Genomic DNA, 14,471 nt, shown 5'->3' with positions numbered 1-14,471 from the left:
TGAGTTTGTAAGGGCCTGTTTCTTTTAACCACACTGCACTTGCTCACACTGCTTTCTAGGGCACACAAACTAAGCTGCACCATCTCCATGATCCTCAGAGATGTTCACCCACGGACTGCCTTACAGTGATGAGGTCACAGATGGCATTTAACCCTTCCTCCTTCTGACCCACAAGCACCCATTGTGGAAAGTCCCTTACTTGAATACTTTAGTATGGTGGATCATAAGTGCAAAGGCAGTGTTCCTGTAGGCCTTGCCAGGCCATGATCCACTAACAACACCAGGTTGACTTGCAGTGTATCTCCTAAGAGACCTGCCAGCCATAGCCTGGACAACTGTCCCCTGCTTGAGTCACCACACTTCTCTGAGTTTTGTTTAACTCCTTCAGGTGTGGCTCTCTCCTCTGTCTTGTCCAGGGGCAAGCTCTGTGCAACTACACTCACAGGCCACTGTATTAGGTACACTTGTTTATTTATTTATTATTTATTTCAGGTACTTATATAGCGCCGTCAATTTACGCAGCACTTTACATATATATATTGTACATTCACATCAGTCCCTAACCCTCAAGGGGTGTACAATCTAAGGTCCCTAACTCACATTCATACATATACTATGGACAATGTAGACAGGATCCAGTTAACCTACCTGCATGTCTTTGGAGTGTGGGAGGAAACCGGATTACCCGGAGGAAACCCACGCAGGCACAGGGAGAACATGCAAACTCCAGGCTGGTGGTGCCGTGGTTGGGATTCGAACCAACAACCCTAGTACTGCCAGGCGGGAAGTGCTAACCACTAAGCCACTGTGCCGCCCGTTCAATTGCTTGGTAACATAAATTGCTAATAATACAATCGCATGGCAGCAACGCAAGGCATCTAGACATTGGGAATGTGACTTGCTGAAGTTCAAACCGAGCATCAGAATGTGGAAGAAAGGGGATTTAAGTGGCTTTGAACCTGGCATGGTTGTTGGTGCCAGACAAGCTGGTCTGAGTATTTCAAAAACTGCTGTTCTACTGGGATTTTCACGCACAACCATATCTAGGGAAATTGAGACTCATCAGACCAAGCAATGTTTTTCCAGTTTTCTATTGTCCAATTTTGGTGAGGGAACTGTAGCCTCCTTTTCCTGTTCTTAGCTGAAAGGAGTGGCATCTGCTGTGGTCTTCTGCTGTAACCCATCTGCTTCAAGGTTTGATGTGTTGTGCATTTAGAGATGGTATTCTGCATGCCTTGGTTGTAATAAGTGGTTATTTGAGTTACTGTTTCCTTTCTGTCATCTCGAACCAGTCCCATTCTCCTCTGACATCAAGGCATTTTCATCCACACAACTGCCGCTCACCGGATATTTTCTCCTTTTCAAACCATTCTCTGTAAACCCTAGAGATGGTTTTGCATGAAAATGCCAGTAGATCGACCGTTTTTCTCTTTTTTTTTTTTTTCTTTCAGATAATTTTTTTTAAATGGTTTATTCTATACGTTTTTTTACAACGTCGCATACATCCCAATTTCTATAGGATATTCATTCTTGGATTCAAATTAAGATTATTGTTTACATCTCTTGCACAGTTTTATATTTAGAACTGGGTATCTTTGAGTTGTATTGTATAAATTAAGACTTTAAGTTACATTCAAGCCATAAACAAAAAAATCAATAAAAGAGAGAGTAACAGTTGATTCTTCAAAATAATTCTATAATTTTTTAGGTCCCTTACTATAGCTTTAGAGATCCTGTGGTATATTACAATCATCCATTGCTATAGACACTGGAAGTGTTTGTTTCGTATTATTATAGTAATCTTTGTGATATTTGTGAGACTGCTGCTAGGCCTGGGACAGACAGCAATTTCCTGTCTTAACAAGACTCTGCCTGTTCCTGTGGAGTACATTTGGGTGTCATGAAGCCCATTCCAAGCTTGTATTCTCCCTCATGGGCCCTGCCCTACAGTTTACTATTGTGGCCATGTCCATCTGCCAGGATTTGGGTGTTTGGTCCAAGCATGTCAGGTGATCCTGGATCTGTCTAGGGATACTGGATCCATCCTAATTGATTCTTAAGTCTTTCGACAACTCAAAATGCTTCAAAAGGCTTAAAGATTTTTTTACCTTAATGCATTCTCTGCATTAAGGTAGAAACCCTTCTGTGCTGTAGGATCCCCCCCCCCGCCCCCCCATTGGCACGGGGCTGAGTAGCGCTGTCTGTCCATAGATGCAGGCAGTGCGGCTCCTGATTGTGCCCGCAAGTGTGCCACAATAGGAAGCAGCTTCCTATGGTGGCGCACCGAGAAGAGAAGGAGACAGGAGTACGCGCTGGGACCAGAGAAGAGGAGAATCAGGCCACTCTGAGCAATTTTATTGCACAGAGCAGGTAAATCTAACATGTTTCTTATTAAAAAAAAAAAAAAAAAAAAAAGGTTTGCAGTCACTTGAAGCTCATTATTCCACTTATTAATTATTGCATTCTTTACTGTATTTGTACTGAACACAAGCTACATTAAAGTACTAACAGTGATACAGCAGCAATCAAATTTAGGTTCACAATATATTCAGTATTGAAGTATTAAAGTGTATGCATATCCAAAATTTTTTGTTATTGTTTTGTAGGAGCGTTAAAGTCCTGCCAGTTTTTTCTGTCTGTACGATTGTGGAAATTTTCCTTTACTTCCTGTCTCAGAGACGTGTCAGTAAGGGGAAATCTCCCAAAGTGAAGGGAACTCCCCTCTCCTCTCCCTCTCCTCCCCAGAAAGTCGTTCTTTGAACAGATAGCCATTTGGATGATTTCTCTTTGTCGCTTGTTTTGGAGACAACTCTAAGGCCTCATGCAGGGGCAGACTGACAACTCATGGGACCCCAGGGAATAGGGGATCATGGGGCCCCTATGTCCTAGCCCACACTCAAACCACACCCCAAAAAGCCTATGACAGGTACCAGGGGCATCTCATGGGGCCCCCTACTGACCCTGGGCCCTCGAGAAGTGCCCGAGTTCCCAAATGGTCAGTCCGCTCCTGGCCTCATGCACATAGAATGTGTTTTTTGTTTTTTTTCCCCAATGGACATCTGTGCTCCAGGGGAAGCAATTCAGCTGAAAAAACGTGCTTAAAGCCACATCATGCGTTTTTGTTAATGCACTCTATTGGCCAGAATATTACTCTAAACGCACAAGCACTTTGCGTTATTTCTGCCCAGATGCTCCTCTCCGGAACGCACTGGTGGAGCATTTCTTTTTCTGCCTCTAAGTGCCTGTAAATGCCTATGGGTGCATGGACACATAGGCTAACATAAAGGGGTGTTTAGAGGCATAAAAAAGGCAAATGCAGGTAAAAGCGGTGTTTTTGACACTGTGTGCATGAGGCCTAAAATTTCAGACTTCTCACTTTTTGTTGGTGACAGTGGTCACCAGTGCAAATAGAGGAGCGAATATTCCCAGTGTGGACACAGACAGCAATAAAAACTGGTCTGGTCTCTAGTGACCCTTGTTCACTCGTTCTCTTTTAACATCTCCCTGCAGATGCTGGAGAACCTCTATTTTTGCACACTGTACCAATCTGTACTTTAACGTAGTTTGACAGGTTCAAACTGCAAAAGTTCAATTTTTATGCTTGGCAATGTGTGTTCCCTGAATTGATTTGCACTCAGTGAATGTGGTTCCCTCCATTTTTCAATAGGAAGACATAAATTCTTCTTCACTTGCTGACTGATGTGAAAAAGGCACTTTGGCAAAGGTATCATGTAGGCTAAATTGCCCTTATATAAAGCCGAAATTTTTTAGGTGTCAAGCATAGTTAATGGATTAAAGGGATTGTATACTGTTTTGTAAGTAGAGTTGGTAACTTGTTGACCGTAATATACCCGGTGATCATGGACATGTGACAGATCGTGCCTGACCCTGCATGCCATCGCTTAGGCCTCAAATCATGATTCATGTGACTACAGTCTCCCCAGCATCCTGTCATTCTTCCTTGAGCTGAAGGCTGGGTGTTTTACTCACTACTGAGCTTTTAAAACTTTTCTTATTTAATGGAGCCTTGCTGGGTTATCTACTTAAAATATATTGCTTTGCACCATAGTGACCTCTGATCTCTTCTGTGTTGTTCAGGTTGATATCCACCTCTCCATGGTAATTTTGCAGGAAAGAAATGTGGGAGCTACAAATGCTAACTTGTTTTTAAAGGTGCATGCTTCAAGGCTGTCATTCTAACCCAGGGGTGGGCAAACTTTTTGACTTGAGGGCCGCAATGGGTTCATATATTGGACCCGGGGGCCGGACCAAGAGTAGATGAATGATGTGTATGTGTGAATTAATATAAATTAAATTAAAATTTGTAACATTAAATGTTTAGATTAATTTAAGGTAGAAAAGCATAAAAAGAGTTATTTTACGAAACTTTTATGCCCCCACTAGCTGCTGGCCAGCCCAGCCACTACCATGCCATCCATAGTAAGTATAGTAATATTCCCCTATAGTAAGCATAGTAATTAATCCCCCATAGTAATTCATCCCCCCTATAGTAATTCATTCCCCATAGTAATTCATCCCCCATAGCAATTCATCCCTCATATAGTATTTCATCCCCCATAGTACTATTCCCCCCCAAGTAGTAAGCCAAGTCCCCCCTGTGTCAATTTACTTACCTGTGCTCCGCGCGTTCCTCTCGCCGTGTTCCCGCGCCGTTCCGGTCTTCAGGGCGGACTGTGAGAGGAGCCTAGCTCCCCTCACGTTCGTCACGCTGCCCCGCCTACACACATCCTGACAGCCAATGTTTGCCTGCCCTGGCTGTTTTTTTTTTTTTTTTTTTTTATCACGCTCCGCGGGCCGGATTAAAAGGTCCGCCGGGCTGTAGTTTGCCCATTGCTGTTCTAACCCTTTTAGTTATAGAGTCACGCTCCTGAAACAAGCGTGCACCTAGTATGAGTCTGAATTTTTGTCCCACGTGCTTGTTCCAGGTAGATTATTAAATAGGTAGTTAAGTTACCTATTAGAATGAGAGCTCAAGAGTTTGCACCTTTAAAACAAGTCTACAAGAACAGATCCTATATTTCTTTTTTTTTTTTTTTGCTGGTTTACGATAAGAATTTCTATCTAATGAGACATAAAACAATTACTGTAGTTTTTGACAACCATATATACCCATTCAACTTTTCGGATGTGGCACTAGGGAGGGTACAGGTAAATCTGGTTGAAGACTTGTGCCTATTCTCACTTTCACGCTACGCTTCCTTTGTCAAACACGTTACTGGCTAATGCTGTATGTAACCGGTCTCTAGCATTTAAAGATGAAAGTAGTGATATGCTTATGATCACTGCAATAGTACAGTGTTTAGAGTATGCACCCAAATTGTCTCTAATAGTGATAGTTTCTCTGCTTTGAAAAAAATGACTAAGCTTTTCTTTCTTCATGTATTTCACATTTTGTTTTTCTTTTCTGAAGGTTCCTGGATACATCCAAGCAGGCTATAGGAATGCTGTTCATCCACTTTGCGAATGTCTACTTATCAGATCTCACCAGGGAGGATCCATGTACCCTGTAAGTATACTGATAATTCATATGAGGGGTTTAATAAGAAAGAAAAGAAGATAGGCACATAAAAACTAGAGCAAAACTGAAAGATCTGTTTTCAGGGCAGCCAATATAGTAATTTGCTTCTACTATCTTTCCATTACTAGAAAAGTTATTGGTGAAATCTTATTTGTTATTCTATATAGACAGTGGCTTTACATTTCTGTTACTCCAAGTATTGGGTGTGTATTAACTTGGTGAGTGAATAGTACCCTCTTAAAGTGGTTGTAAACCCTTACATATACTCAGTCAAGTGACTGGCCTCAGGTGGTACACAGCGATGAAACAAACCCTCCTACACAAGTTGTACCTGTTTACCTACTTCTTTCCCCTACATTTATTCAAAGTGCAGAATTTACGCAGGATCTCTCAGCTCTGAAAAGCACGGGGTGGAGAGCTGAAGTTACACTCAGTAACTCTGAGAGTTGATGGGAGGAAAGGGACACACCCCCTTCACACAGCACTCAGATATATATTTGAGGCTGTCAATCACAGGCTGCTTTTTACTTTCTCCATCAACTCATCCCCCACAGCTATTACCTTTTGTAACACTCAACCCTTTCTCTTAGATTGTAAGCTCTAACAAGCAGGGCCCTCTGTTTCCTCTTGCACCAAATTGTATTGTAACTGTAATATCTACTTTCATATCGTAAAGCGCTGCGCAAACTGTTGGTGCTATATAAATCCTGTAAAATAATAATAATATGCTTTGTTCATATTTCATGCCTGAGGTTTACAACCACTTTAAGGCAAAGAGATTTAGCAGATTTATTATTCCTATGCATTGATTAATGACAAAAGTGTTGTGTTTTTTTTGTTTTTTTAAGTCAAAGAAAAGTGTTTATTAAGCCAGCTAAATAAAATACAGAGACTTACAGTATGTTTCAAACATACAAAAAGCAAGTAAATCACTCTGTCAGGTTCAACAAAATTGTATGACAAAGCTACATATCACAGCATAATTATCAACTGGCATCAAAACTGTCAAGCAAAGCATTTAGGTAGCCTTCCAAGCGTAATAGTGACATATTTAGAGTGCATAGTAAGCAAGTAAGAATTGAACATAAGATAAAGAAAAACTTCTGATAAGGCTGGCAAACACGCTGCTTATCCACAGCGTAGTTAGCAGCATAAAGTACATAATGGGAATTTCAACTTTTAGCATGTCATATCAAAATAAAAATTTAAGATTTAGAAAAAACGTATTAGTTCTTACACCTGTAATAATCGTTCCATGACTAATTGGTGATGAGCTAGTGCAGGGGTCTCAAGCCATGCTTGCCATAGAAAAAACAATTTACGATGTGCATTCCTATGTTGGCAAGTTAGTTTTTCCCAGATCAGAATAGAGTTAACCTTATTGATCCAGTGTTTTATGGTAGGGGCATGGGGAGACATCCAGAATTGGGCATTTTGCTTTCGGGCTATATAAAGTAATCTGATAATAGCTATATATGTTGTGGTGAAGAAAAGAGTTCTTACTCAGCCGTGCCCAGTAGGCATACTACAGGATGATCCATAGGTACTGTAAGCATATATACAGCAGATATTATGTTGGTAACTTCTTTCCAATATTGAAAACATTTTGGACATCTCCATAACAGGTGTATAAGGTCGCCCTTGTCACTACGACATTTAGGGCAAAGAGGAGAATCATATCTGCCCCATGTATATAGCTGGGCTGCTGTAAGTTAAGCTCTATGTAGCAGGAATAATTGAGATCATTTGTATGATGGAGAAATAGAACTAAGTGGGATGGATTGTAAGCCCAGTTCCAAGTCCCTCCCCCAAAATCTCCCAGGTCATGTTGACACTTGCTCATACAGGGCAATTTCTGTATAGTAGAGGTCAAGTTGGAATAAATCCTAGAGATCATACTCTTTTTATTTATTTCCAACATTACTTCCCTCAATAAAGGATGATCAGCTAGAGACAAAGTGTAAAGTCTGGCCTGGGCCTGAAGGGCATGTCTTGTAGTTACATATAGTCTGTCTGGCTGAAAAAAGACAAAAGTCCATCTAATTCAACCATAGCAGTCTTTTTTTTTTTTTTTTTATTGCGCAAAAATAAAAAGCGCACAGGCGATCAAATACCAACGAAAGAAAGCTCAATTTGTGAGGAAAAAAAAGGATGTAAAGTTAATTTCGGTGCAACGTTGCATGACTGCGCAATCGTCAGTTAAAGTAACGCAGTGCCTAACGCAAACAATGGCCTGGTCAGGAAGGCGGGGGGTGTAAATCCTCAGGAGGGCAAGTAGTTAAAATAAAAAAACATTTTTTATTTGTTTAACATTTTTTTATCACATAGGGGACAAAAAGTCCCCTATGTTATGATTTTTTTTTTTTTTTTTTTTTTTTTTGAGACATTCAGGGTCTAACAGACCCTGCTTGTCTCCCCTGTGCTCCACTGAATGTAATGCACATCGCACTGCATTACATTCCTGGTCTCGATGGCTGTGAATCTGTCTGCGGGACCTGGAAGTGACGTAACATCACTTTGGGGTCAAGACAAGAAGGGGAGGGGAGCGTATATGTCCACTCTCCTCTCTCCCCTATACATCCCCTATATATAAGATTCAAAAACAACCTTTGAATATTCAACGCAGTCAATCTAACCGTGATTAAACCCGATTGGTCTGTTTGTAAAATTTTAGAGATAACTTTAGCAAGACGCGTTGCAAGCACCCTTGCACAATTATTAGGGAAGTGAGTATGCTGTATGAATGTGAATGCTTATTGGATTTAGCAGATCACGTGATGTGTATTTGTGTAATGAGGGAGGGTGTGGCCTAAGATCAACACCCTGTATCAAGGTATGCATAATTATTAGGCAGCTTCTCCTCAGTCAAAATGGGCCAAAAAAGAGATTTAACTGACTCTGAAAAGTAAAAAATTGTAAAAAGTCTTTCAGAGGGATTCAGCCTGTGGTTGGCTCAGTAAGGGCACAGAGCTCTACTTCCACTCAGACGTCAGCAAGGCGGAGGTTGGGTACTGGTATGGGCTGGTATTATTACTGTAATAATACCAGAACCCCACCTCCTTGCTGGCGTCTGAGTTGAAGTGCAGCTCTGTGCCTGTTACTGATCCTGCCACAGGCCCATCCATCTGGTACGTCAAGAGTCACTCATTTCATCAGTCCATAAAACCTTTGAAAAATCTGTCTTCAGCTATTTCTTGGCCCAGATGTGATGTTTCAACTTATGTGCCTTGTTCAATGGTGGTTGGGTTTTAGCCTACCTTACCTTGGCCATGTCTCTGAGCACTGAACACCTTGAACGTCAGGGCATTTCAGATCGGTTGCAACTCTGAAATATGTCAGCACTGAAGGATAATGGGTTCCTGGTAGCTTCACATTTGGGTCTTCTCAAATTTTTTTTTTCTCAACACGTTTCTTGCGACCCTGTTGACTATTTGCAACAAACGTTTGATGGTTCTGTGATCATGCCCTAATGTCTTAGCAATTTCAAGAGTTCTGCATCCCTCCTGGAAGACGTTTTACAATTTTTGAATCAGTTCAATATCTTTTTTTAGCCCATTTTGCCTGAGGAAAAGAAGCTGCCTAATAATTATGTACACCTTGATTTAGGGTGTTGATCTCTTTAGACCACACCCTCCCTCAATATACACATACACTTCGCCTGATATGCTTAAATCCAATAAGCATTCAAGTTTATACAGCTTGGAGTTGGACAATATGCATAAAAATGATCATTTGGTCAAAAAACTCACTTGCCTAATAATTGTGCACACAGTGTTTATCTGTTAGAGAAGTGTTTTTACTATCTAGTACTCAATTACCTTAACAAACCTTGTCCATGACATACAAAGATTAAGACAAGGAGGTTGTCATAAGGGCAGCTTCCCAGTAGGCCTCCCTATGTAGAACAGGGCTTCGGCCCAGCCCTTTATTCTCTGCAGCTCAAAACACCCAGTGGGCCTCTCCGCCCCTGCATTTGTGAAGGCATGTCTCAGTCCACTTACTCTGCTGCCCTCCCTTTCCTGAATGGTCCTTGATACTCCCTGGGTTCTCTGCCATCTCCTGCTTGTCCTCCTTCTCTCAGGACACACAGTGCCACCAGCCTTAACTGCATGAGGCTATAGCATTTTCCTGTGACATCGCTTGGACATACTTGATGTGTCTGCATAGCAAATGTTCATGTTACAATGCAGGAGAGTACATTCCTTGTCTATGTACGCTGCAGTTTTTGACAGCAAGGCTTTGGCCTGGAGCTGCTCTCAATCAACACACAGCATGGCTGAGCAGAGGGCTTGGTTGTAAAACTTTTCTATGGAAGATACAGACAGGTATCCTGTAACTCCTAGCATTGATCGCAGGGATACAAACTGACCACACCAGTATAGATCTTCTTTCATGCTGGGCGTGGTCAGATTCAAACAGGAACAAGGGGGAACTAGCAGGATCACTGGGTAGTTCTGAGCAAATGAAAAACTAAATAAAGAAAAAGCTACAGTTACCATTTTCATCAAGAGTAGAGTACCATGTGCGCCTTCGACAAAAGTAGAAGCTTGAATTTATGGTGATGCCATTTATTGACGAAAAGATTGTAATGCATGCCTTCAAAGCAAACTGGCCTTTTCTTCAGGCAATTGAACTGACAGGAAGCATACAGTGAAGGAAATAAGTATTTGATCCCCTGCTGATTTTGAATGTTTGCCCACTCACAAAGAAATGATCAGTCTAAAAAATCGAAAGGTGTATTTGCATGTTCATGAGGGAAATAAGTATTTGATCCCCTATCTTTCAGCAGGATTTCTGGCTACCAGGTGTCTTTTTTTTTTTTTTTTTTTTTTTTTATACAGGTAACAAGCTGAGATTAGAAGCCGTCTCTTAAAGGGAGTGCTGCTAATCCCATTTGTTACCTGTATAAAAGACACCTGTCCACAGGAGCAATCAAACAATCAGATTCCAAACTCCCCACCATGGCAAGGACATCAGGGACAGGATTGTAGACCTACACAAGGCTGGACTGGGCTACCAAACTATCGCCAAGCAGCTTGGTGAGAAGGTCACAATAGTTGGTGCAATCATTCGCAAATGGAAGAAACACAAAACAACGGTCAGTCTCCCTAGGTCTGGTGCACCATGCAAGATCTCATCTCGTGAAGTGTCAATGATCATGAGAACAGTGAGGAATTATCCCAGAACTACACTTGAGGATCTTGTCAATGATCTCCAGACAGCTGGGACCACAGTCTCCAAGAAAACAATTGGTAACACACTACGCCGACAAGGATTGAAATCCTGCAGTGCCCGCAAGGTCCCTCTGCTCAAGAAAGCACATGTCCAGGCCCGTCTGAACTTTGCCACTGAACATCTGAATAATGCAGAGGAGGACTGGTTGAAAGTGTTGTGGTCAGATGTGACCAAAATCGAGCTCTTTGGCATCAACTCAACTCGCCGTGTTTGGAGGAGGAGGAATGCTGCCTATGACCCCAAGAACACCATCCCAACTGTCAAACATTGTGGTGGAAACATTCTGCTTTGGGGGTGTTTTTCTGCTAAGGGGACAGGACAACTGCACCGCATCAAAGGGACGATGGACGGGGCAATGTACCGTCAAAACTTGGGTGAGAACCTTCTTCCCTTAGCCAGGGCATTGAAAATGGGTCGTGGATGGGTGTTCCAGCATGATAATGACCCAAAACACCCAGCCATGGCAACAAAGGAGTGGCTCAAGAAGAAGCACATTAAGGTCCTGGAGTGGCCTAGCCAGTCTCCAGACCTTAATTCGATTGAAAATCTGTGGAGGGAGCTGAAAGTTCAAGTTACCAAACATCAGCCACCAAACCTTAATGACTTGAAGAGGATCTGGCAAGAAACGTCTGACCTCTGTGATTGTCAACAAGGGATTTGCCACCAAGTACTAAGTCATGTTTTGTGAAGGGGATCATATACTTATTTCCCTCGTGAACATGCAAATCGGTGCATAATTTGTTAGACATGCATTTCTTTTGAATTTTGTGTTGCTATTCTGTCTCAGTGTTACAATACACCTACCATTCGATTTTTAGACTGATCATTTCTTTGTGAGTGAGCAAACATTCAAAATCAGCAGGGGATTAAATACTTATTTCCTTCACTGTACATTATATACAGAAAGCAACAAAGAGATGAAGATGTTCCCAATTTGACACATGAATGGCATGAAAACACAGACACCTATATGTGATATGATTTTTTAGTGAACCACATTTTAACGTAAAGCAAGTGTGTACACTGCCACAATATATTTTACAGATCCAGTTTTTTGTATGTGGCATGACCTGTAGTTTTTAATGTTTAATCTTTTACAGGTATTTAATAAATTTCCTTCTTGATGCCACTCTGGGCATGCTGCTGATATATGCAGGCGTGAGAGTGGTAAGCTGTGTGGTGGAATGGAGGCAGTGGGACTCTTTACGCTTTGGAGAATACGGTACATTATTTTTGTACATTTGCTAATTATGATAGATTATGTCTACATGTTGTTTTTTTTCCTTGGAACTGGGTTACCAGTTTTAGTCAGAAATTTAAAGTGACACTTAACCCAATAAATTAAAAATATACTTACTCAGTGCACCTTTATTCGGACCGATCTGGGTCCCTTCTAGACAAGTCACTATCTGGTAGCACCTGACAACTAGATAAATGCTTTTGAAATCTCCCCTGCTCCAGCTTCCTGTAGGAGTGTGGTTGTGCGTGCTCTAGCACTGAACTATTCTCATAGAGTTGCCAGCTGGATCAGTAATGGAATACTTACCCACACTGCCACAGCTTTGGTACTGACAGCAGGGAGTACAAGGAGAGTGGGCCATGTCTCTGGGTTGGGCAGGGAGCCACTCCTATGCACATATCTTTCAGCTCACTGCACATTATTGCCTTTGAACTGCCGTGCCTGAGTATGCAAGGGGACTGAGGATCGGGTACACACTGCCCTCTTCTACTTCATTTTCAAATTCAAGACTAAGACGGGCCATAGCAACGCTCCCACCATCTTAAACTGCTAATATCCTACCTACTATACTATACTAAAAGGGAAGTTTTATTGAGATGGACCTCAGTGGACCCCACTGTTGTGTTGTCCTGGGAGTTCACAATTGATATGGTATTGCCTATGTATAAATTCACCTACTTGAAACGTGAATGTCCATGGAAATATGATAAAGTGTGGCTCCCTTGGACGTTGCAGTACTTGGACTTATGGTTGGGTCCCCTTAGGGCTCTGGGCTCAGCACCTATGGGAGATATGCTATAAGGTATCTGGCACTTCCTTCCCCTCCCTCTCGTCTTGTTCAATCTCCCCCCCCCCCCTTCCATTCCACCTATTTCCATGGATTCCATCAGCCCTAATCTTGAGAACTCTGTGTGATACATTACTGTTTAGTGTGCAAGTGTGACTACCCAACTGGCTTTTCAGTCCTCCTTCAATGCTGTTGTTTCATTTGTACTGTATCCATTACAGCTGTGTTTTGTATGCCATATCAAAGTTCTTTATATGCATTGTGTTATATTGTGCTAATTTATTTTTAAATAAAGCACTCCTGCTTTGTAAGACTTACATTACATACATTACACAGTTTTTCTTATCAATCAACCACAGGTTGATTGATTGACTTCAGTACAACTAGCCTGCCCATAGATGGATTGAATTAATTTTGACCTGTCTATGACCGGCTTAAGAATAGAAGGCAGATAAGTCAATATTTGTGTTGAATTAATAAAACATTTATTTTCAAAATACCTCCCAATTACTCTAGTGACACACTGTCAAGTCTTTTTCAGTCTTTCTGCCCTGAAAGGACAGACTTTGTTTTTTTTTTTTTTGTTTTTTTTTTTTTTAAGATCTCAGGGAACCCCTAAAATAATTTTTTGATCCACCGTTCATGGAGTGATAGTTGTCTCTGTAGATATAACAGCAAATACATATAGATAGAACAATGAATACAAGTATAAATGTTAGATTTTACTCCTTTGCAGTTGTGCTAGGTGCAAAGTTAACTTTCCATTGTTGCACAGTGCAAACCGCCATCTACATCAGCAATCAGGGCAAAACGTACTGTGACAGTGCTCAGTGCAAACCTTATTCTACATCCGTGTTCAGTGTGTGTGCATGTTTTTTCGCCTTTTTTCCTTTTTGTCTTTTTTTTTTTTTTTTTTTTATATGTTGCTTGTGTGCAGTCACCAAAAGTAGCCATTGTGTCATGTTCTCTCTATAGAAGAATGATTGATTCAGTTTTATTACCAAACATACAGCAATATTTACAGCATTCCCTAGACTGGAAATGTTATATTATCGTTTGAACTATATATAGCAGATGTTCATCGACTATTTATACAGTATAGTTCTGTGTCACTTTATTCCCGGAAGACCGGTCAAAACGATGTTTCATTTCTAAATGCATTGACTACTGACTGGCTTAAGTAGGAATGTTCTTCTCGGGGTGTTTTTCTGGGTGTCTGAGTCACTTGTTCCCTGCTCTAAAATTTGTTCTGCTTCCTGGCACAATGTCAGCTGTTGTGTAGTAAGCACATGTTATGTTAACAGTCTCTCTGTATGCTGTATAGCTGTTAACATTGAAAAGGATACTGGCCTGTGGCTGATTTAAAATTAAATTCAGCAATTTCTTATGTTTCCCTTCAGGAAATGAAGAGATCTGTGACCCACTTTATAGCAGTGATAATGCTTGATTCTGTAGAATGGGAGGAAGGGACATTGCCCAGAGCTCAGTGGCTGTGCTTGGCTTTGGTATTTGTGAACACATTTTCTTTTGAAGGTATTTGTGAAGATGCGGGTTCTTTTATGCAGCTGTTAGTGTTTAGCAGTTAAAGCATAGCTAGTGTATAACCACAGTGTTATCTTTTGGTGTCTTTTAGATGCACAGGTAACATGGAATAAAGGCCAACAGTTTTT

General features: G+C 41.3%; 1 protein-coding gene across 1 annotated transcript in view; it reads left to right on the top strand.

Moving 5' to 3' along the window:
* The window catches only part of STIMATE (STIM activating enhancer), a 73,697-nt gene that overhangs the window by 42,677 nt on the left and 16,549 nt on the right, over nt 1-14,471 (top strand). Inside the window, exons 3-4 of the mRNA XM_089681956.1 lie at nt 5,432-5,527; nt 11,875-11,996. Of these exons, the coding sequence (XP_089538082.1) occupies nt 5,432-5,527; nt 11,875-11,996 (218 nt within the window). The remainder of the gene's footprint in view (nt 1-5,431; nt 5,528-11,874; nt 11,997-14,471) is intronic.

This window comes from Staurois parvus, unplaced genomic scaffold, assembly GCF_062004578.1.
Source record: "Staurois parvus isolate SC_StPar_1 unplaced genomic scaffold, SC_StPar_1.0 ptg000282l, whole genome shotgun sequence".
NCBI classification, from domain to species: domain Eukaryota; kingdom Metazoa; phylum Chordata; class Amphibia; order Anura; family Ranidae; genus Staurois; species Staurois parvus.
Note: the sequence above shows the minus strand (reverse complement) of the source record. Positions and strands in the feature narration are given on the sequence as shown.